The following is a 25,238-nucleotide window of genomic DNA, read 5'->3' as shown; positions in this document are numbered from 1 at the left end:
TCAGGAAAAATGTGAAGTCCAGAGAAAAAAATGAAATTCTGAGAGCAGATAAAGGTAAAGGGTTCCCAGGGCAACTAGTTGTTCCAAAGTCAAGATTAACCCTGTGCACAGGCAAGCAACTGCAAAACATCCAAACGTGTCGAGGACACTGAGGACACAAAATGTGGTTGTTTTTTATAGTGTTTAATTGACAGCGAATATAAGAGCTTGTGTAATTCTCTAAATTCTGCAGCTTCCAACCTTGGTACTGAAGTAATAATTTACACCTGTCTTTGTACATTCAGTCTGCTTGAAACAACAGTTAAACAAACATTTCATTATCCATGTATTACGTTTTGTTGTTGCTCTGCTACTCATTAATCACAATGTCTAATAACCATAACCACAATCCCACAAACGTAATACAATCCCATTTACATTGTTGGAAAGCTTTCTCAGAACAACCACAGAAATCGATGCCATGAAACCTGAGATAGTCATTTCCCCCCCAGGCATTCTTCCTGGACTACGTTACCCACAATGCACTTCAAAAACCAACTCTTTTCTAAGATAACCAGAATTTTTACGACTCCTGGCCTTGGATGTTTTGCAATATATGTTCTGTAAACAGCTTGTTCATTGGACTCACTTAAAGGAAAGTCTTTATTACATTTCATCACGTGCCTACATTATTCCTGAAGTAAAAGACGATTCTACTAAACGTGACACAGGAAGTGGAGGCCTGTTTATCAGCTTCATGTTTCCCTCTGCAGCTGGAGCAGCTTCCCTTCTGAAGCTCCGACTCCCGCAGCTTTAATATTTAAATCATTTCCCCCTATCAGTGATAACGCCTGACTTAAAAAGGACAAATGGAGGGCGTGTGGAATAATAGCCGGCTTCACTGAGGTTCAGTTTTGGGGAAAAGGATTTCAGTAATTCTCCTTTCCTGGGAATCCGCTGCAACACAGCGAATGAAAAAGGAGGTAAAAATAGACTGAATAGAAATGAGGCAACTTTCCCTTCGCCTGGAGCCGTGTGTGAGTCAAAGTTGGGGGTGGGTGGGGGGTATGCTGCTCCTCATCAGGAACTCCTTCAAGGTTTAGGAGGAAATAATTGAACGGGATCTAATCCAAGTCCGGCGAGCTCTGACAGGCCTTCACTGAGAAAAAGTGGGACAAGATCCTCTCTCACAGCAGGGGGGGGGGATACTGCCAACATTTCCTCCTCTAATATACATTTTGGGCAATCTGACGACACTCTGGATTTATCAGAATTAATCTCGCTGTAACCAGAGCCCCCCCGGGGAGGTGGAGATGTGTGGAGGATGATTGTGGAGACGTCTCCAGGGAGCGCTCCTCATCATTAATCTGAAGTTTACCGTTTGTGATGGAGCGCCCCCGAGCCTCAGATCGTCGAGCTATAAGACCGGAATATTATGTACATTGGAGTAAGTGACTTGATGCATGCACTTACCCGGGGCAGTGGCATAAACAGCACATTAAAGATTACGAACAGCAAAGAAATGCACACTGCACCAAAAACAGACATCAGAACTGTGGAGCCGGAACAACTCGGTGTCTAGACTGACCCTACAGAGAAATTCAGAGACGATTTTTCACTAAACAACCAAGTGTTCTTGTGCAAGTTGTACCAATAACTGACCGTAGTTTACAGAATAATTTCAGACATATAAAGGTTAACATTTTTTATGAACTACGCCGTCATTTTACAAAGGAGGACCAGCTGTTCAACTGTTGAAAGTTCAACTGTTGAAAGTTCAACTGTTGAAAGTTCAGCGGAAACCCTAACGGTGTTCTGCAGTTTCACCCAATACCTGGCAAAAAGTTTGAAAGAAGGTCAGAACCTTGAAACCTAGATCTTTTAGGAAAAAAGTGATCACTTTATCAAATGTGGAAGTCCACATTCAGAACAAATTCCAGATATTTGGAAAAAAATGCAGTTTTTTTTGTGGAAAACAAAAATCTGAGTTTTAAATAATATTTGGAAAAGAAGTCGAAATCTGGAGGAAATAAAATGAAAAAGAATCAGATTTTTCAGGAAAAAGTGATCATTTTGAAGAAACAGTTGGAGAAAAATCCCCAAATGTTCTGCTTTTCATGTCCAAAATAGTTCTTCTAGAGATCTAAACTAAACCTTGGAGTTTGCTTTTCTGCTTTACCGAATGCTCCGCCCCATTGACGAGTCGGTGCTTATGGAAACCCAGAAGTATTCAGCTTTTAAAATGAAATGGAAGACAACATAAGCTTTTCTCTCTCTTAGAAATGTAACGTTAACACTAACCCTGAATCTTGGAGTTTGTTTTTCTGTTTCACTGAATGCTCGGCCCCTCTGGGAATCTCGATGGGGGCTGTCCATTGTTCCGATGGCCCGTTATTGCGAAACCCCAAATTAATTAAAAGTGAAATTGAAAACAAAAAGAGGTGTTCTTATCTTAGCCCTCAGCAAACCGGAACATTTATACTTTTATTCTGCCTCAATTGATCCCAAATTTCCTGCAGAGAAGCGCTGTTTGAGTTGACTTACCTCGAGCAGTGAGAGTCTTCACCAAACCGTTGGAAACTCACTTTAGTCTGAAATGTTATTTAATGCTCAGGATGGTCAAGTGTGTGTTACAACCAAACGTTCCTCTGGTTACCTGTCTGCTCTACAGCCACCATCACACTCCCATTGGTGGCCAGAGGATTATCTATGTTAAGCCCCTCCCCTTCGGCCCACCAACTGTTCATCAAAGTATGGTTGTGTATAGACTGCTCGTGTATTCCCAGTTCTCTTAACATAATGAAACGTAATGAATCAAAGGAGTCGTCATATGATTCTAATTCCTGGTTATTAAACTCCTAAACTATGACATTTTACCCCTGCTCCTGGTCAACATGGTACGGTCCAATTGAGCACACCTGTTGTGACTGATTGAGCCTCATTTAAGGTGGTGCTATTCTGAAGATCTGATTGGGTCTCGGGCTGTGAAGGAGAGGTGGCTCCTGTTAATGTTCACTATGATTAAAATAACGCAATGGCACAATTATACGGCATTTTACCACGTGCCATGCCCAAAAAAGTGACATTATCTTCTGCTCTAGAGATTTTCTGGAGTCTATTTTGGTTAAATTAAGCAAAAGAAAGGACAGGTGAGTACAACAGGTAAGAATCTGCAAAAGAAATGGGAATTTTTGGAGCCACAGGGATGGAAGAAAGCTGAGAATTGATAGAAATGGGGTATAGGAGAACAGTAATGTGTGTCTGAAAGAATTGAAACGAGTTTAAACTGAGACCATGTGCCATACTCACATAGTGACAACAGTGCAGCTTTAACACATACTGGAGTCAATGTAGGGAAATTGAGCAAAAAGAACAGGAACTGAAGAGATGAGTCAGAAAAGGAAGAACCTGGAGAAAAAAAATGATTGGAGACAAAGGGATGGTAGAAGAAGAGCGTGGGAATGGAAACACTGTTAAGAGGCTGGGAGAAGGGGCGCGCACACACACACACACACGCACACACGCACACAAACAGAGGTTACTGACGTCAGAGCAGAGCCAGCTGACCAGCCTCGCGCTCTCTGCACATCTCCAGGCGGCTGCTGCACGCCCTTTAAACCAGAAGAAGGGGGGAGAAGGAGGCGACGAGGAAGAAGGAGAAGAAAAAGGGGGGGAGGAAGACTCTCATCCTCGCGCATTATTATTATTTGGACACTTCCCATGGACGCTTCTCCTCAGACAGGATTGTGACTGTGTGTGTGTGTGTGTGTGTATGTGTGTGTGTCTTGGCACTGCTCCTCCTCCTCCTCCCCCCACCCGCCACCCTCCTCTTCGTCGCAGCCAGGTGTTGCATTCAAGCGCACTCGACCGCGCGAGCCTCTCGAGCAACAACAAGTTGAAATTCCTCCCGGCTCCGCGCGCAAGAACCGGATCCTACTACCGGATTGTATTCTTTGTTATTTCATTTATTGCATCTTCCTTTTCCTGCTGGATTTCTATTTGTCGTTACTGGATTTAACGAGATTTATTTCTTCTTTTTTTTTTTTACCGCAAATCTGAGAGTAATGACAGAGTGAACAGTCTGCACGCGAGCAGAAAACGGGAATTAACGTGATTTGTGTTTTTTTTTTCTGAAAGCACATTGGGAGTAATGACAGAGTGAACGGACCCGAGACATTTTTGGGTTATCATGTGAAGATTCTCTGCAGTGTGAGGAAGCTTTACCGGATTTCTCTTTATATTTGTGGCTCATTCCCCCTGAATGGACCCAGTGGTGCCAGTAAACACATTTTCCGGTTAACACGTGAAGCTTTTCTGCAGTGTCTGGAAACCTCTACCGGATTTGTGGTCTTTATTTCGACCCAGTGAATGGACCCAAGACATTTCGGGGCTGCCATGTGAAGACCCTCCGCAGTGTGTGTGGAAGCTTTCCCGGATTCTCTTTTGTTGTGGATTTTACTCCCTCCAAAGAAAGACGTTTTCGGGTGTCATCCACAGATTCTCCTGCAGTGTGTGTGTGTGTGTGAGAGTGTGTGTGTGGAAGCCTGGTTGTCTCTCCGTGCGCCCTGATGGTGCGGACGGCCGGCGCGCGGTGCCCCCCCCGCGGGGACCGTCAGCCTGCAGCGCGGGGACACGGAGCATCCTGATGCTGAGGATGGAGACGCTGGTGCTCGGTTAGACCCTGGAGATGCTTCTTCGCGACGATAATACAAATACGTTATATTTATTAAGTCGCTCTGCCAATCAATAAACACAACAAACAAAGATGAGTGAATTGGAAACATCACAAAGAGAAATACAGAACCGAGAGCATAATGTACGATGGACGATGATGACCTCCAGCCCGAGAGAGAAGCACGCACCCCCGGTTCGATGCGCACGAGAGGACGTCGCCCCCCTGAGATAACCACAAGGGAGGGATATTAAACAACAACAACAACAAAAAGAAAAAAGAAAACACAAAGAAGTAGAAGAAAAATAAAAGCAGGGATTTGGAGATGGAGCTGTCGGAGGTCCGGTGCTCCAGCGCGAGCGAGGATCTGTACACCATCAACCCGAGCAGCGCGAGACCCAAGCGGCTGCTGTGGCAGAACGCGGTGCGGCACATCACCGAGCAGAGGTTCATCCACGAGCAGGGTGGCGGGGGGGCGGGGGGGCGGGGCAGGGGTGAGGGAAGAGCCCTACGACCAGCAGGAGAAGCAGTCCCGGACCTCGGTGGGGGGGCACAACAACGGAGGGACCAAGGTGTTCCCGGCGCGCGCCAGCAGCGACCTGGGCTTCCTGCAGGTGTGCTGCAACCCTTACTATTTATAGGCTTCTCTCCTCACAATAGAACCCGCACATATATGTGTTTACAGCTGCTTTAAACGGAGAGTCAGTCTTCATCATTCCGATCCACAGAGCCAGATATCACAAAGAGCCTCAGGGTTTAAAAGCTGGTTTGCTTCCTGGATGGATCACAACACTGGTTTCCTGTCTGTTCAAAACACTGCTGCTGGTTTATAAAGCACTGAATGGTTTAGGGCCAAACATCTCCTGCTACATCATGATCCATCAGATGTGTAGTCACAACTAAACCTGGAGAAGTTCAGTTGTCATGCTCCAAACATCTGGAACAAACTCCCAGAATCCTGCAGTTCCTTTTAAATCCAGGCTGAAGGCTTTTCTTTTGTCCGCTGCTTTTAAAGGAACTATACTTGAATCAATCAGAATACCTTTATTGGTCCCACAGAGGGGACATGCACCTTGTTTCAGCCAGTGAAGACCCAAAGCTACTATTAATTAAGAAGCATGCATTAAAATATAAAGAATGACACACTTCAGAAGGAACATCCAGTCCGTGACATGTCTGAGGTTTTCTAAATTAGGTTTTTGTTTTTTGACTCTCTTTGCTCTTTAAATGCCTTTTGTTAATGTTGTTCTTTTATGTAACACTTGTAATTCCCGTGTTGAAGCATGCTCTATAAATGGACTCTCCTTCCTGCAGATCGACTGCGCGCCCAGCAACTCGGACTTCTTCCTGAACTGGGGCTACACGTACCGGGGGGTCATCTTCCCCACGCTGCGCAACGCCTTCAAGTCCCGGGACCTGGAGCGCCTGTACCAGCGCTACTTCCTGGGCCAGAGGCGCAAGTCTGTGGTGGTGATGAACATCTTGGATGTGGTGACCAAGATCACGCTGCTGGTGCTGCACCTCACCCTGGCCTCCTCCCCCATGGACCCCATCAAAGGCACCCTGCTGGGCCTGTTCACGGGCGCGGAGGTGGTGATCTGCGCCCTGGTGGTGGTGCGGAAGGACGCCACGTCGCACAGCTACCTGCAGTGGAGCGGCGCCGTGAGCTGGCTGGTGATGGCGGCCCAGATGCTGGCGGCGGGGCTGGGCTTCGGGCTGCTGGGGGACGGGGTGGGGTACGTCCTCTTCACGCTGTTCGCCACGTACAGCATGCTGCCGCTGCCGCTCACCTGGGCCATCATGGCCGGACTCACCACCTCCGCTCTGCACATCCTGGTGCAGATGCTCCTCTCCCACAATGCACCGCTCTCCTCCAACCAGGTAAGGGGGCACCTATATTCATCCTTTCATCCACACATCCTCCTCTTCTCCTCTAGTGAACTCCTTTTCTGTTCACCTTCATCTATGATCTTCTCCTACTCTTCCTCTCCTCTTCCCTCTCATCTTCTCCTTTCTGTCTTCTTACTCCTTTCTCTTCACACATCCTCCTCTTCTCCTCTAGTGAACTCTTTCTCTGTTCCCTTCATCTTTCACTAATCCTTCCTCATCTTTATCTTCATCTCCTTCCTTCTCTTCCTCTTCACTTCCTTCTCCTTTTCTCGTTTATTCTCCTCTACTTTTGTCTTGTTCTTACTCGCCTACCCTACCTTATCTCATACTCATCCTGTCTCTCCTCTTTCTTCTCCTCTTTCCTCCTCTATTCCTCTTGTCTTGCACTTCCTTTCTCTCTCCTCCTTTTCTTTATCCTTCTTCCTTCATCAACCTCCTCAAATCCTTCTTTGTTTCATCTTCCCCCTCCTCTCCTCCTTTATTGACCTCCTTCTCATCTTTCTCTATCCCTCTCCTCCCTCCTTCGTAGTTCTTCCAGCTCCTCTAATCCTCCTCTTTGTTTCCTTATCCTTCTCTCTCCCTCTTTCTTCCACCTTAAGCTCCCTTTGCCTCCCTATGATACTCCCTTTCGTCCTCCTCTCTTATGCAGCTCCTCCACTCTCCTCTCATCCCTCTTCGCCTCTATTCACCTCCTTCTCCTTCCACCCTTTTTCACCCTGACATTGTCCTCTCATACACCACTTCTCCTCATGGTCTCCTTTATTCTCCTCCTCTTCTTCCTCCTTCAGTCTATAAAAACCTCCACTAATTCGCTCCCTCTTCTTCTTCCTTTATCTCCCTGGGTCTCCTCCTCTTCCATCCTCTTACTTAACAATATTCCCCTTTAATGATATTCCATCTTCTCCCCTCTCTTCCTCCCTCCTCCTCGTCTCCTCCTCCTCTTCACTGAGCTGTTTGTTTTAGAGCCTCTTTTGAGAAGAGTCCAAACAGCTGACGGATCCCTGTTAGTTGTTTGCTGAAGCCTTTCTACTCTTCTTACGTCAGAGTTTCCCAGGTCCTTTTTCATATTTGCATTTGATTCTTGTCGTATAAACTCAACCTGGTGAGCAGGTGAGCAGGTGAGCAGGTGAGCAGGTGTGACTCTGTCGGTGTCAGGTCTGTCGTTCCCTCTCTGGTTGTGATTCCCTGATGAGGAGTTGGATTCACTTTAGAAAAGGCTTCAGTTATACTAGGGCTGTGTGTGTGTGTGTGTGTGTGTGTGTGTGTGTGTGTGTGAGAGAGCTCAGACTGGTTTCAGCACCAGGAGCTGTCCAACACAAACACACACACATACACACACACCCTGAAGCAGCTCTGAGTAGGTGCACCCCCCCTACTGGTGACTATTATAATGAGGAATCATCTTTCCAATCCTGCACCCTGTTTCGTTTCGTTTCGTGTGTTTACATTTATTTAGGTAGAAATGACACAAAGCAGTTTGACTATGAAGTTAAAAAGCAGAGTTTCAGCGACGATCATCAGATGGAGAGTTATTTAAGTCCCTGATCCAACTCTTCAAGTAGAAAATAACACTGAATAAAACACGCTTCTGTTTCCTGGTTTTTCTTTTGTTTCCTGGATTGGTTCCCTGGCAGTCGGTGGTTGACAAGTGGTGTAACACAGGTTGTGTTATACTTTTAAAACCTACATCGGCGTGCAATAAACCACGCTGTTCGTTTGTTTATGGAGGCAGAACTAACTTCTTTTAAACGTTGGATCGAAGCGAACATTATTTCATCGGCTAATCTGCTGATTATTTTCTCGATTCATCGATTAGTAGTTTGGTATTTAAATTACAGAAGCAACATGACATTCTAAGTTCCTCAAAGTCCCAGGTTTTCTCTTAAAACCCTGAAATATTAACAAGATAAACAACAAGGAGAAGCATGCAGAAAATCTCCATCTTTAAAAGTTGAAAACAGCATTTTCTGACATGTAAATTCACCGTGTTAGCAAAACACGGGGTTCTTTTATTTACCGGAATACGCTCTGATCATTTTCCTGCAACACTAAAGGTGTTTATGTAATATATAGATGTCTTTATCCCCTGTATCCCCAGAGTGAAGCATGACTCCCATCATGCTTCACTTGTCGTCTCACAGATGACTGTAGATGTGTTGCAGATGACTGTACGTTGTTGTTGCTGTTGTTGTTGTGTAGCTCAAGGGTGGGGAGGGGATTTCCCAGCTTCCCCCTCTGCGGATCAGCTGTTTCTCCGCTCGCAGCCAATAACCCTAAAGGTCACAAGTCAGCATGCACTGTGAGCTGGAAATCAGGAGTCTGTCGCTTTCGTTTGCGGGGGAATAACTGCAGCGTTTCTCAATGTGTTCTGGTTTCAACAGCAGGGCTTCAGCTCGCCTCCACTCCGTGTCCTGGATCACTGTTGCAGTGTGTGAGGATAAACACGGGAGATCTGGCTCAATCCAAAGCCAGCAGTGTGCAATTTTACTACAGCAATATTGCAAAAGTGTTTACTAGTGCTGTGTGCATTGTTTGTCCCGTTGCAAAGGATGGTTAAAGGCACTATGAGGAACCATGTGGGGGTCTAAAAGTGGACATGATCAGGGTTGTTGAAACCATCCTGGGAAAACATTGAGTCCTTAAGGCAGAGTTGGTTGCACTTGCAGGTCAGAAAATGTCTTTATATGTAGCTTATCTTCTCTAAATTTGACAAATAAAGCTCATGCGCAACCTTGTTTCTACCCGGCGACAGAAGAGTTCATGCTCAGTTCATCTCCATTGGTTCAGAGACAACTGCTGCTGGAGTCCAGAAGAACATTTCAACAGCTATATTTCAATTAGAGCTGCAACAATAAGTCCATTAATCAATTAATCCAACAACCAATCAGTTATTTTAAGTTATGTCTTCAGGAAGAAGTCCTAAAATGAGAGAACTTTATATATCTTTGGATTTTGGACTGCTCCCATTTTCAGCTTGGTAAACCAGAGTAAAAGTAACCCAGATTTCAACCAAATTTAGACCCTTTTTTACCTCCATTCAAGGCCTTGCCCTTTGCATCAGCTTCCACTGTGATAAATCTGAGGTTGTCTTGAGTATTAACTCTCTATAGGCGGGGGGGGGATTACTCCAGCATGGCATGTTGGTATCTGAATACGCTCTGAGATCAGCGCCTTACGCACTCAGTCTTAATTCTTCTTCTTTGCATGCTGTGATGCGTTCAAGTGCATGCAGCTGGATGACTGCGGTGGCGGTGGGAGGATTAGGACTTCACTCCAGGGGTTCGAGGAGCAGGTCTCGCTGTGAAATTACACATCCTGGATTCAAGCGGGGCTAATCTGCTCTTATTAACCGCGTTAGCTGAAGGCTGCGGGGACATGTAATGTACATATTAATGTAGAGGGGGGATGGGGGGGCTTTAAGAGTCAGTATGTAGCGTCTCTACTTTAAAGAGTCCTCTCCTGCTGATGTTCAGGTGTATATCAGTATGTAGTGTCTCTACTTTAAAGAGTCCTCTCCTGCTGATGTTCAGGTGTATATCAGTATGTAGTGTCTCTACTTTAAAGAGTCCTCTCCTGCTGATGTTCAGGTGTATATCAGTATGTAGAGTCTCTACTTTAAAGAGTCCTCTCCTGCTGATGTTCAGGTGTATATCAGTATGTAGCGTCTCTACTTTAAAGAGTCCTCTCCTGCTGATGTTCAGGTGTATATCAGTATGTAGAGTCTCTACTTTAAAGAGTCCTCTCCTGCTGATGTTCAGGTGTATATCAGTATGTAGTGTCTCTACTTTAAAGAGTCCTCTCCTGCTGATGTTCAGGTGTATATCAGTATGTAGAGTCTCTACTTTAAAGAGTCCTCTCCTGCTGATGTTCAGGTGTATATCAGTATGTAGAGTCTCTACTTTAAAGAGTCCTCTCCTGCTGATGTTCAGGTGTATATCAGTATGTAGAGTCTCTACTTTAAAGAGTCCTCTCCTGCTGATGTTCAGGTGTATATCAGTATGTAGAGTCTCTACTTTAAAGAGTCCTCTCCTGCTGATGTTCAGGTGTATATCAGTATGTAGAGTCTCTACTTTAAAGAGTCCTCTCCTGCTGATGTTCAGGTGTATATCAGTATGTAGAGTCTCTACTTTAAAGAGTCCTCTCCTGCTGATGTTCAGGTGTATATCAGTATGTAGAGTCTCTACTTTAAAGAGTCCTCTCCTGCTGATGTTCAGGTGTATATCAGTATGTAGAGTCTCTACTTTAAAGAGTCCTCTCCTGCTGATGTTCAGGTGTTTATCAGTATGTAGTGTCTCTACTTTAAAGAGTCCTCTCCTGCTGATGTTCAGGTGTATATCAGTATGTAGTGTCTCTACTTTAAAGAGTCCTCTCCTGCTGATGTTCAGGTGTATATCAGTATGTAGCGTCTCTACTTTAAAGAGTCCTCTCCTGCTGATGTTCAGGTGTATATCAGTATGTAGCGTCTCTACTTTAAAGAGTCCTCTCCTGCTGATGTTCAGGTGTATATCAGTATGTAGTGTCTCTACTTTAAAGAGTCCTCTCCTGCTGATGTTCAGGTGTATATCAGTATGTAGTGTCTCTACTTTAAAGAGTCCTCTCCTGCTGATGTTCAGGTGTATATCAGTATGTAGAGTCTCTACTTTAAAGAGTCCTCTCCTGCTGATGTTCAGGTGTATATCAGTATGTAGTGTCTCTACTTTAAAGAGTCCTCTCCTGCTGATGTTCAGGTGTATATCAGTATGTAGTGTCTCTACTTTAAAGAGTCCTCTCCTGCTGATGTTCAGGTGTATATCAGTATGTAGTGTCTCTACTTTAAAGAGTCCTCTCCTGCTGATGTTCAGGTGTATATCTAGTGTTTTTTGTGAATGTGGGAATCCCTTGTGAGTTATGACACAGACTTCGGGAGGATCTCACATTAACTCAGGCGGCTGAGTAATTAAACGCAGCAGGACTCGGCGGATGATGGAAGTCCTCAAACTGCATGGTGTCTGGCGTCTTATGAGTGGAAATATTCACTTAATAGAAATCATATAATGTTCAAATAGAAAAGGCTGTGTAAACACACCGCTGCGTCTCAGCTCCGTCTGGTACCCTTCAGTTAAACCTACATGCCTTGATGATGTCATTCTTTATCCTTCCTATAAATAATTTCCAAGCATCATAACCAACACAGATCAAATTTGACCGTAACTTCTCCTTTATTCCGCTAAATCTTCCCGGACACGCTGCTGTTTACCTGCCTCCCTCTCAGAGCCTGACTCTTCCTGTCAGAATAATCTCCATCGATCCTCCTCCGTCTCTTTTAGCCTCCCCGTGCCCCCGCCGGCTCTACATCCTTTGTCTCTGGCCTATCCTAGGCTTCTATATATCGGCTGCTGCTTTTCAGTAAAGCCTTCACACCTACAGCTTCACATCCTCTCAACAATAAGCTCATATTGACTCGCTGCTGAAAGCCTGGTCCCGATTACTCGCCGCTTTATTGATGTCCGCCTTTTGTGCTAAAGTCATTTAGCCTTCTTACTCGCAGCTAAATGAACACAGCTGTCAGTAAATAAGTGTGTGTGTGTGATAAAACTGTCAATGGGGTGGTGCAGTGATGACGTATTCTGCAGTGGACCCTGAAGGTGGCATCTCCCTGGTTCTCACCAAAAACAATGGGATTTTTCCTTTTGTTTTTTGGAGTATTACAGAAAATACAAACATTTGTGATACTTAAAAGAAGCAAAAAAACTAATGTTGGACTATAAAGGAACTACAGCACGGTCACATGACTTCACATCACCACCGTTAAGCTAAAGGAGGCTAATGTTGGGCTATAAAGGAACTACAGCACGGTCACATGACTTCACGTCTCCACCGCTAAGCTAAAGGAGGCTAACATTGGGCTTGATGGCGTTTCGTCGTCTCATTTAGACTCTTGTTAGCGACTAGCTTTTTTCAATCCACCAGTGGGGTATTTACTGACGCAGTTTATGTCTTAGAATAAAATTCTCTGACGCTTGCGTGAACCACAGACCTTATTTCACATTCAAAAAAACCATTGACTTCCGAGAGGACATGAATTGCTAACATTTCCAGATTTTAGGACATATTCCTGCAGCACTCGATAACACTGTATCTTCCTCTCTTTGTTTACACACACACACACACACACACACACACAGCGTGAGCTTCACACTCCTGATTATTCGCGCTTGGAGCTCGCCGCAGTTTCAAGGTCAAACCGGGCTTACCTGCAGCGCCGGCTGCACCGAGGAGATAAAGGAGAATAAAGAGGAGCAAGTGTGGGTTTCATGAGGAGGCTGCATGCATTCATTTTCAAATCTGTCGCCCCGAACACATCTATTGTGTGTTTAAACGTTAGAAAGGCTTCAGTGTTTGCTGCTGCCAGCCAACACAATCAAAGCATTTTTAAAACATGTCTTTTCAAACGCCGCCGCTCTGATGTTTACGTAAGAAACAACTGATCCGGTTTTCCTGCACCGTTGGTTCATCACGACGCCATTGTCTGGTTTAAATATTCTAGAATTTCTACTGAAAACAAGACACCACCAGTTTTGTGCAGAAATGCAGCAGAAAGACATTCATTTATTCATTGAACTGTTTATAAACCAGCATCTGTTTCCCTAAATGTAAAGCTGTGTGCATTATAATACATGTCCTGCCGTTACTCTTCCTTATTTAAAGGTGAAGGTCACAGTGACCGCTCATCCCTCCTCAGCGCGTAGACGTGATATCTCAGGAACGCCTTCAGGGAATTTCTTCACATTTGGCGTTTACTCGGATAAACAGACTTTAATTTGGCGGATAAAGGTCAAAGTCACTGGGACCTCAGAAAACACAAGTTTAGACAGCATATATGTAATTTTCATACCAATGTCTACTAAGGAAAGACTCATTTTCGGTTATTTCTAAGAAAAAATGCCATATTTTCCTAGGGTCAGGTTTCTCCGTTGTATGGATTTCTTACATCATTTATAATAATAGACTACATTCTCCCTTTGTTTGGCTGTTGCTCGTAGAAAACAAGACTTTTGTTGACATTTCACTTGGCTTTTATACTTCTAAAACCCCCTTACTTATTGTGTGTAGAGATTGAGGAATTGCAACTGTCTTTCATTCTTCTCCCGATATGCAAATGCCTACAACATCTGACCTGCTATTCCCGATTTCTCACTCCCAAAGATCCATTAATCATTCAAACTGTTAACTTGACTGTTTGTTGGTTAATTTTAGTAAGATAAAGTCGCTAAATCTAGCATGAAAGTTGAAAACGCCATGTTTCCTGATCCTGGTTACCGGTCGATCGACGGTCTTATCTCTTATTAGAGCTCTCTTAGATATTATTGAGCAGCTCCCAGCAGCCTGCGGTCGCTTGACCCTGAGGAGTCTGTGATTGTTGATCCTCACATATTTCCATCTCGAGTCATTCGTATTTCATTTCTAAAAGAGGGGAACACAGAGGCGGAGAGGGAGGATGAATCAGCAAATCCATTGCTGTGTCTCAATTCAAATACTTCCATTAGTCATGAGAATCGTGTGGGAATTTCGTGACGATAGCCCCTGTTAGCTCGTTAGCTAACTAGCTTTTCTGTTAGTAAATCCTTAAACTTCTCAATTGATTCAATATACTTAACGGTGGCATATTTTCAGCACAAGTTTAACTTCAATAAAGAGTAAATTCCACATGTATAACTTTTATTTTGTATAGTCCTGTGGTTAGCTTAGCAACTGCTAATGACAGCCAACACAATCAAACCCTTGAATTTCATGCACACGTTGTTAATGTGACTTTTCAGCACTTCTCTCTGTAATTAAAGACAGTTTACAATAAAAAAAACCATCTTGCATAGACATACATAAATTAAAAAAACACAACTTTTATTTGTATAACTGCTTTGTGTAGCTTAGCATCCACAGACGGACCGTTACAGAGTCAGTCGCTGAGTGTCCAGCGTTCCAGACTCAGCCTTTAATCGTGGGAAGTGCACCATCCAGGTACTCGTGATGCATTTTGACTTACTTTTGGGTCGCACTTATGCACTCAAAAGATCAAATGTAGGTACAGAAGAACACAAAATAAGCCACGGCACATCTTTCATCTCCTCTGCTTCCCACTCCTTCACCTCTCGTTCACCCTCCTCCTCTTCCTCCTTCTCCTTTATCTCACCGGTGTCATGCGGCTGATCTCCGACTATCTTGCTGTTACCAGACACTGCACTCAGCCTCTCTTAATATTTAATGAAGGATCAGGGCCATCAGCAGCAGCATTTTGAGCTTTTAATGGCAGAGCTCTTTTTATTTTGTTTCACTGACATTTCTGCGGTCTGACCTCCAGAAGCATTTCCAAAAATTGCCGCAGACGTAAAGGCTTTTACCGCCCTTCATTCTTATTCATCTGTCAGGAATGAACCACAGAACCGGGGCAGGAAACAAACTCTTTGTCCATTAGAAATCAGCGGGCGTTATTAAAGCGTAACACTGATGATTTCTGTTTCTTTAGAAGAGATGCTTCTGAGGGGGAAATGCTTGACAGCTAAAGTGTATTTTAAACGGTGCAATAAAATAAAAAGCTTCCTCCAAAAACAGTTAAATTAGTACCTGAGTCTCGGCTCAAATAAATATTTATTTACCCAGAATATTTTTGCATTAATGCTGTTTAAAAAATAATGTCTGCAGCTTTCATTTCCATTTCTGTCTCTCAGTCCACATCCTAAACCCAGAAAATAGCATGAAAGATTGATATGACATTTTACCAAAGCATTCATGGTTCCCAGAGGATTGTGCTAATGTATTTGGACCCTACCTGACATTTCCTTTGGCACAACTTTGTTTTAAATGTCTCTTCAATTAGTGTAAGCAGAGTTTAGTCTAAACCAGGTAACAGGGTCTCTGCTCCCTCAAACCAAAATGCAGATTTCCTCTGTGAAATGTTAAAGTGCTGCCAGGAAACAATCTCTCTGTGGGTCTGAAAGGGTTTAATGAGTCAGAGATATGGAGATGGGGTCAGGTGTCTGGTCAGACGGCAGAGACAGCTTACGGAGAGTAAAGAGAGGATGGATGTCCGGTGGGTCTGCCGGGGGGACGAGTGGCAGGCAGCAGGCTGATCCTTTCTTTTACTCTCCTTTTTTCTGGAGAGGAAGTAAAGGAACCGGAGCTCTAGATTTATTTGTTGTTGGAGGTGCAAATATATGCCTCACTATTATTTCCCGCTTCGCTCTGAAGCAGGAGTTTCACCTGAAAGTGGGCGGGGCTTAATTTTGACCGCAAGTGATGTCAGCACCTCACGCTGTATCTTTCTAGAAAACCCCTGGAATGCATTGGGATTTACTTTGGTCTGGCACATTGGTTCACGGTCAGGAGGAAGTAGTAACGTTGATGTTCCTGACTTTTCAAATTCCTGTCAAAATAGAGTGCAGACACAAAAACATCAGAGACTAGAGCAAAATACTTCCCGTTTAATCCTTACCTCGAGAATATATGAGAGAAGGTCTTCACTGTCTGTCACTTTAATGTTGGTGTCTCAGATACTAAAGGGGAAAGAATAAAATGGATTAAGCAGTAAGACCCAGTGTGGCCATTCCCAGTCTCTCAGGTCCGTTCAGAGGCAGACAGAATGAAGAGCTTGATTTATTGTCCGGCTCATCGCCAACACAAACTTCACTGAGGGGATCTTGGCCTCGGCCACCGTTTTCTCACCTTGTTTATTCCTCCGGCCTCGTCCTCGCCGAGATCAAATAAACCATCTGTCTGGCAGAATTACAGACCCTGAGTCCGGGATCTAAAACGATAAAACTGACGCCTTGTAGTGGCTCATTTCCTGCTGTCTGCTCGGGGCGCTTTTGTGGAGTTTATTGCCAGGAGAGTGTCCTGACCTGATAAATGACACCTTGTGTAGTTTTATGGCACAGTTAGTTTATGAAGCTGCCTGCAGGGAATAGTGTGGTGCAGGCATGACATATCTTTTTAGGTTGACCCGAAATTAGCACCGCATGAGCTCCTTTGGTTAAAGCCAATAGGATTTCTCCCTGTGATTTTGGATAATGCAAAAAAATCTGTGTGGTGATAAACGTTTATCATACTACACTATACTGTTCAGCAGTATGATCTCCACATATTAACACCGCTTTATGGTTTCTGAAGCAGAAATGCCATCACCAGAAGTAAATTCCAACGTCAGGCTATACAGGAACTACAGCACGGTCACATGACTTCACGTCTCCACCGCTAAGCTAAAGGAGGCTAATGTTGGGCTATAAAGGAACTACAGCACGGTCACATGACTTCACGTCACCACCGCTAAGCTAAAGGCGGCTAATGTTCGGCTATAAAGGAACTACAGCACGGTCACATGACTTCACGTCACCACCGCTAAGCTAAAGGCGGCTAATGTTGGGCTATAGAGGAACTACAGCACGGTCACATGACTTCACGTCTCCACCGCTAAGCTAAAGGCGGCTAATGTTGGGCTATAAAGGAACTACAGCACGGTCACATGACTTCATGTCACCGCCGCTAAGCTAAAGGAGGCTAATGTTGGGCTATAAAGGAACTACAGCACGGTCACAAGACTTCACGTCACCACCGCTAAGCTAACGGCGGCTAATGTTGGGCTATAAAGGAACTACAGCACGGTCACATGACTTCACGTCACCGCCGCTAAGCTAAAGGAGGCTAATGTTGGACGTGATGACGTTCAGTCGTCTCATTTAAAGACTTGTTAGCAACTGACATATTTTATGTTGCAGAACAAAATGTTAAAATCCACCTAGCTTGTGTTAACCTCAGACCTTATTTCAGGATAACAACCTTTGACATTCAGACCAGGGAACAGGAAGTGCTCAAATGCTGACTCATGTTGGGTTTTAGGACTCATTCCTGCACCCATCTATATGAAAGCTGTCCCTCCTCCTTTTGTCTTTCACTGAAGTTTATTCCTCTTGTTTTTGCTTAAACTTCACATTTCAGTCCAGAATTCCCCGAAATCTGTCACTTTGGATGGAGTGTGCTCAGCAGTGGTGATTGACCTCCAAACTTACCTGCACGTCATTCTTGTTAAACACTGACTCAGCACCCTCTCCTCTTCCTCTATTATCCTCCCGACAGCCACACATTCATCTCAATGAAAGCTGCTCGAAGTGTCCCCTTCAATGACCTGCTGACAGAACGTTATTACCGCTGGTCGAATTGCAGGATGAATGCTCCGAGGTGAGCTCCTGGGCGCAAATCCAACAAACTCATTGAGTTTTCTGGAGACACCGGCGGCGTCACGTCAGCGAAATGTGCTTCGTCACCGTGACGCATCTCTGCTGCACGCTCAAGAGCTTTGTATGAAGTTTGAAACACGAGCAGGTGCAGCAGATGTTCTCTTTCAACCTGACAACTAAGACACACCGAATCAGAGCAAACACAACTTTTCTTTCTAAGTCAGCAGAACGAAGACTGAGAACTCCCTTCAACACGTTCTACAAAGACGAGAACACCTGTTCCCATCAGACTGATTTAAAGTGAGCTGCAGGACATGATGAGGATTTCCTGACAGATAAACCAGTTTAAGTCATAAAGATCTTTACAAATTCACATAAAAGCTAAGAAATGATATAGATTTGAAACCACAAGTCGTCAGAAAAGAAAGCCAACGTATTTTAATGAGAATTACACCGAACATATGGAGTATTTCTGGCTCTTGACTTCTGATGACACAGCATGATAATTAATCTCATTATTTTCTGACAATTGACTGAAATAATGACTTGCTTAATGAAGAAAATGATCATTAATTCATCAATAAGAAACAGAAGCTGTTTGAGATGGCCAGTTTAAAGAGTTACCATTCGTTTACAGATCTCATGTTCTGTCAGAGTTTAAAGTCCTATAATTTGGCTCAAAAGCTGCCTTATATCTACATTTCTGTGGGCTATTATCTCAGGAAACCTAATTCTGAATCCCTTCTACAAAACCTTTATTGGTTTGGGTTCATTTAAAGCAGGAAGTGATTATAAATATGAAAACTACACGTTTGCACTCCCTGCACACTATATATATCAATAACATCCTGCTTTAAGTTGTGCTTACTGACAGTCGGACCTTCAATAGTGTTTTATTTGTCCGATACTTTATAGATTTTTTATCTTCACGGTCAAAGAGTGTATTTTCTACTCTCTAATGATTTTCTATTTCTATTTTTAGACGTTTTAAATGGTGGAATGGTTGATTTCTACTCATTAATGCCTTGTGTTTTATGCTGCTGCAATGAACACATTTAGCAATCAAGGATCGACTGAGTTCATTTTATTTTGAATGTATGCTGCTGAGCTCATTTTGACAGGTTTTGACGAGCAGATCTTTATATAACAGATTTAATTTAAGGGAGCGAGCACCTCTAATCCATTACTAACAGGATTTGAAGTTGAATTCGGAAACCTACTGGAAGACATACGATATACTCGATTGTCCCTGTAAGGATATTTGTTCTGGACTCCTTCCTGCAGTTTGCAGATACAGAGACACCGCTACTGACAATGGCGACCTATTGCTCAAACATACCAACTGTAATCTACGCAAGCTCTATGTTGACAAGCTTCATAGACATGCAGGAATGACAGCGTCCTAGCGAACCGTTCTTGAGTTGGAGTATCTGATCCTGGTAACGAGCAAAGATTCAGGACAAAAACCAGAACAATTCCTCCTCCTCCTTGTTATTTCCCCCCCTAAGCTCCTCAGTGTCCTCCTCGTCCTGTTGCCGTATTGAACGAGTGTATATGTGGCTTGAGGTGGGGTCGGAGGTTAACAGAAACAGCCGCTCGGTCCTCGGGGGGACGATATGTTGATAAGTCTGACACCGAGACCTAAGCTGCAAGGTCACCGGAGGTCAAACTGAGCAAACAGAATAATGAGGAGAAACAGGAGCTGACTGATGGAGATTGGGATCAGAGCTGCAGGGATGAATGCTAAGCATCAGTGTCAGGGTAGAGACCCATCCATCTTCATCAGCTCAGCGTCCCGACCCACCTGAGTGGTTTTATGTGAACATACCCCAACAGAGCTGAGTACACCAACAGAACCAGATCCATCCTCTGGTAGTGGCTGGCAGGAACACAGAAGAAAATGTGAATCTTACATCAGGATTTGTTTGAATAACTCTTTGGTGTTTCTTAGGTTGGTCAGACTCCCTACCACAGCTCATGTCAACATTATTAACTGTCACTTCCACAAGCCTTCACAAGTCTCTATGAAAACAAGTTAACCAAACTCAAGTATCCTGTTAGTGTGCTATTTAGCTAGCAACAACCAGCTATCTATCAATCAAGTTAACTAGCAAACGTTAGCTTTCTACTTAACAATCTAGCTAATGTTCACTGTCTTAGTACGCTAACTTATGTTGGCTACCTATCTCACAAGTTAGCTAGCAAAAGTTAGCTCTCTATCAAGTTAACTATGAAACATTAGCTATCAACTTAACAAGCTACCATCTGAAAGTTAGCTATACAAGCTAGCTAACGTTCACTGTCTAACTAGGGTGCTAAATGTATGTTGGCTATCTATCTAACAAGCTATCTAGCAAAAGTTAGCGCTCCTAAGTTAACTAGCAAATATTAGCTATCTTAACAAGTTTGCAATCTACTTTACAAGCTAGCTACCGTTCACTACCTGTCTAACTAGTAAACGACCTTATGTTGGCTTCCCATCTAACCAGCTAAAGCAAACATTAACTATCTAGCACCAGATTGATGGCTCTTATAATTTAAATCAAACTTTGTTTTAAATATCTTATGGTTAAACACATGGACTTGTACCCTTCTATCATCTAAAGTAGGGTGACCAGATTTGAGGTGGCGAAAAAGAGGACACTTGCGATTGTTGGGGGGGAAGTCTAAGTACAGTAGACTTCTGTGCAAAGCGCCATTCAATCTAAGTACACGCTTAATGGTCCCATGAAAAACTGTGAAAACCGGACGTTTTCATGAATTTATAAAACCCCCCCGGACAGGACATAAAAAGAGGACATGTCCGGGCAAAAGAGGACGTCTGGTCACCCTATCTAAAGCAAACTGAAATATATCAACAAGGTTTGTGTTGTGTTCCAGCATCTCCTCAAAGCTCCGTAAACAAGGGCGTAAATATCACAAGTACGCCTGATTTGGATGAACTAATCACATATAGGTAATCTAAATGGTTGCCAGAGGACGTATTATAACTTAATAACAGTTAATTAAAAGGTTAAAAACCTTTTCTTTGCAGTAAAGGTTAATAAAGATGCTCATCACTTACCGCTCTCAACTGAAGAACCAACACCAACACAGGATCAGATTCCTCTTTTGTCTCCACTGCGCATCCTTTCCAACACAATTCTTTGTCTTACTTTACAAAACATCACTCTTAGTTGCCTGTGTTCCCTCCCCAGATATGATATGCCACAATATTTGAGTGCGAGGACATATTGAGGGGAGGTTTTAGGCTTAAAGTGAGGGTGATTTTCGGCTTATTCTTCACATTGAGGGATGATTTCGGACAGGATTACCCCGCGGCTGTAATCTATTCATAGCGACGCTCACCGCTCTCCTCTGGGTCAGCTTTAATGAGATTACTCCGGGATTACTGTTATCTGTTTGCAATGTGGAAAAGCAGCAGGTACTCAGGAATATGAACCCAATGAGGGCTCCAGTCAGCCCCCCCAGGGTGAACATGTTTGGCCGCAGAGAATTAAAATCAAAAGCCTCGATGTTCGAGATGTGAAGCCTGACTTAGTTAACTTTTTAGTTGTTCATTTGGTAGGAACTGGTCCCTAAAAGTGCTGTACGGTGTTCCCATCTGGCTCCTCCTGATGCTCAGCCTTCTGAATTTTAATTAGCTTTTGGTTTTGCGTCGTCGTGTGAACTCTTGGTTTTTTGGTATGAATTATCCAACCCTCTGAGACCCACAATATATTTCCGCTTCTGTATATTTTTGCCTTTATAAATTTTACAGTATAATCAAGTTTTACACATCCCAGAAATCAGCACGACCTCAGGTAATGTTATATGTCACGCATTAAAGACTTCTGTACTCTATAAAAGGGGATATTGGCCCATAAAACTAAATGAATCTTAAAAACTCAGCTTGAATTCTTCTAACTTCTACTGTTGATGAGTTGGGCCCATTCTTTCTGGCAGTGACGATGGGCGTTTTTTTTACCCTCTGAATCACACACCCCGATTAGCTGTGACGGTATCCAAGCGGAGTGTCCGATTCAGAAACGTGACTCCTACAATCGACACGTCACCAACAAAGATGGTGGACGGAGAAAATAACGATAACACATACAAAGAAACGATAAGCAATGCGACGGGGAAAGCTGAGACTATCCGCTATCTTTTCAAAATGTACGCATTCTTTTTACCAACGCAAGGAAACAGCTAACAGGGACAAACCTGATACGGTTGTTAGCGCTGTTTCTGCAGTTTAAGAGGAAACGGCGTGTCTCTATCTCAAACTGCTGGGAAGTTATGACGCTTTGAAGAGGACGTGATATTTGGGATCACATACGCTCCCGTGGGTCTCGGAGTGTAGATCTTAGGGTTGTATCTCTCTTGAAAATGGGGTGCTTTAAAGTTCATTTCTCAACACTCTTACCTAAGACATGTTCTATATTTTCATCCTAAATACTGTGTTGTGGTTCTGTGTGATCACATGGAAATACTTAGTACTATATATACACGTTTACAATCACACTGTAGGCTAACTTGTCTTTATTGGCTCTGAGTCATACGGTGGCCCTCCAGGGACAAACTCTGTGGTGTGACCCAAAGAGCAGGGACTTTAATTGGAGCTTTTAGATGTGTTTTCCCTCCAGTCTGGCGGCGCCTTGTATTGATTTCTCCATCAAAGACACTTTTTTTACAGGCGTTTGGCCTCCGGTGTGACCCTGAGTCTCTCTCCGGTAGTCTTCACCGAAAACACGTTGAACTCCTCCGGGAAATGTAAGATCTACTTCACAGAAAAACTAAAGTCCTCTAAAAGACACAACGGAGGACTGACATGAGCATTTAAGTTAAGAGAATCTGTAACGGCCAAAATCATAGAACAGAAAAACTTTAGGGAATCTTACGCAGGTAAGTGAACGTCGTGTTTGATCCTTTATTCTCTTGCATCCAATAAGACAGATCAATGGTTTCACTGGTGCCTTTGCTGTGGCCTGTCCTGTAGCATCACCTATGTTCCCTGGTAAAAAAACAACACACTGGGACAATCCCACCAACTGTTTCAAATCAATATATAGCTCCAACACAACCCATTATTGAATTTAGAGCATTAATTGGTGAATATATTCTACAGTGAAGCTTTGACTCTTTGGTGTTTTCCTTTTCCTCGAGGGTTGTAGAGACTGGACTCCTTTTTAATCCTGACAAAAGGAAGTTGTTTAGGATTGTAATTGTTCAGATGTAGTCGTAGTTTCATCTTGTTTTTTTGCAGTCGGTTGTTGGTTTTTCGACCCTTCGTTTGGTGTCATTGGGCTTCAGTGGTAGCCCCTTGTGTTGAGCAGATGTCAAATGGACTCAGAGCAGTGTGACACTTGCCAATGAGATATCCGAGTGTGGCTTGAGTTTCCTCCGGGCTGCGTGCGGGTCGACAGCCCGGTGTCACACAACAACGGCTTCCTGTCATGTGTGATTCGATCCCGCTAGCAGGAAAACCATTAGCTCTCAGTGGAGTCAGAAGAAACACGGACATCATCACTGGGAAATGTCTCTGTGGGAATGCAGGACTGCAGATTAGGATTTATAATATTCAATGTGCTGCAGAACTGTGTGGATTCTTATCAGGTGTTTGGTGTTTCTCCGCTAAACTAAACCACATTTTTAAAGGGGTATTTGTGTCCACTATTCATCATCTTTTAGCCCTTTGTGAACAACCCTTATCTTTGCCTGGAACTGGTCTGAAATGTAAGGGTTATTCTGAGCAAAAGCCTGAGGATTTTTCTGTCTCTAGGCGAACCTCTTTGAACTAGGAAGCTTTATGAATTTAGCAGTTAAATAATCCACTATTGTCAGAAACAGTGTCTGCAGGATCTGTACCTAACACATGTTTTGTTAAGTTTGTGGAGCTGTAGGATTTCTCTGCAGCTCCACATCATTCAGATATTTCCTGTATTTAGCATTAAAAACATCTTGCACTTGCATCATATTGCATTTCTGATAACATTCTGATTACTTGTGCAACCCCAGGAGGAAATGCAGTGTTTTTATGTCCACTCCTGCTGGGTAAGATGCTTCTTTGCAGTGGCTGTGTTCCGGTGGAGCGTGCATCACATGTCCTGGAGGCTTCAGTGTCTCGGCGTCTGGTGCAGTGTCCCCTGGGAGAGGCGATGTTCAGTATCAGACTCTCCTCTCTGAAGCTGCTGCCGGTCCTCAGGGACGGGTCGTCCACACAGACTCAGGGAATAACCCTCAGCATGCCAAGCGACAACAAACAGCTGCCCCGCTGCAGAGTTTCAGCAGCCGGGGTTTGGGATGCGCTACAGACAAAATGTGAGTTAGTCGTAAGGGATTGTGTGCAGCGAGATGGTCATTAAATAAAAATACCTGGGTCTTCTGGTGCTTTTTTGCATCCATTGGATCTATAGAGCAAATGCACTTGTGTTTTCCCTAAGTCCCGCCTCCAATCGGCTCAGTCAAATGAATGGAGATGGAATATAAATCTAGATTCCTCTTTTGTTTACAAAGTTTAGGACCAAGTGATTTAAGGGCTGTTTAAGTGTATGTACTGGGGAGTTGACTTACCCCTAAAAAAAACAATCCACTGATTTATAGAGGTCTCTTTTCCAATGCAAGTCAATGGGAAGCATTATTTTTCGGCCCTCACATGACTGACACACATGTTGTAGTACCACTGTTTGGCCACTACGAAAGTTGGCTTCCAAGCTTGACGCACTTCCTGGGGGTCTTGGGCTATCCTTGCTGCATATTATCTCACATATTGAACAGCTACTTACTAAAGGAATCAATCATTTTACACATCGATGATTGCTTTGCTTTTTGAACCAACGGCACCTCAAGTTTTGTTGTTGTCACCACGGTTCCAGTCAGTGGGATGGACTATTTTCCCTTAGCCGAAGCAATCCATATTTTGTTGATTTATTTAGTATGTAGCCGTGTATTCAGCAGGATAAAATAAAGGTCAGTCGTTATAGCGAACAAAACCCCAACACTAACATGTACGGCTCGCTGCATTTAAATCCTTACACGCTGTTATAGAGAGGAGAGGAGCTGTGGCATCATGTTGACCAGTGTAAACCAGGTCAAGGGGGGATTCCATTAGGGATATCAATAAATCAGACTCAGAAAAATAAAGTATGCGAGGGAACACAAGAAGACGTAGTGTCCGTAGATCAGTCAGATCAGCACTCAGTGGATCTGTGCATTCAGGCAGCAATCCCTTAAAGTTGTTTACTGCGGCTCAGAGAACTGGAGCTCGGCACAATGCTGCGTCTCTTCTGCTCGCTCTGAGGAGGAAAACAAGAGGTTACATCCATAAAGTGACATTAAAGAGGCGAGCGCTGCAGAGCTGCAGGCCGGGCTGCGGGGAAATGTCACGATCACATGGTCAGGAGGGGCCTCGCCGGGGGGAGAAATCTGCTGCCGCACTCAGAGAAGGTTTGTCAGGGGTCAGAGGTCGCTGTTATGAAACCACCGCTGTGGTCGAGAAAAACAAACATGTG

The 25,238-nt window shown here is 43.9% G+C and overlaps 1 protein-coding gene across 1 annotated transcript in view; it reads left to right on the top strand.

Annotated features, from left to right (window-relative positions):
- Nucleotides 1-4,501: 4,501 nt before the first annotated feature.
- adcy8 (adenylate cyclase 8 (brain)) overlaps nucleotides 4,502-25,238 on the top strand; it is an 86,921-nt gene continuing 66,184 nt past the window's right edge. Inside the window, 3 exon segments of the mRNA XM_063886878.1 lie at nucleotides 4,502-5,129; nucleotides 5,131-5,265; nucleotides 5,966-6,532. Of these exon segments, the coding sequence (XP_063742948.1) occupies nucleotides 4,977-5,129; nucleotides 5,131-5,265; nucleotides 5,966-6,532 (855 nt within the window). The 5' untranslated portion in view covers nucleotides 4,502-4,976.

This window comes from Eleginops maclovinus, chromosome 6, assembly GCF_036324505.1.
Source record: "Eleginops maclovinus isolate JMC-PN-2008 ecotype Puerto Natales chromosome 6, JC_Emac_rtc_rv5, whole genome shotgun sequence".
In the NCBI taxonomy this organism is placed as follows: domain Eukaryota; kingdom Metazoa; phylum Chordata; class Actinopteri; order Perciformes; family Eleginopidae; genus Eleginops; species Eleginops maclovinus.
Note: the sequence above shows the minus strand (reverse complement) of the source record. Positions and strands in the feature narration are given on the sequence as shown.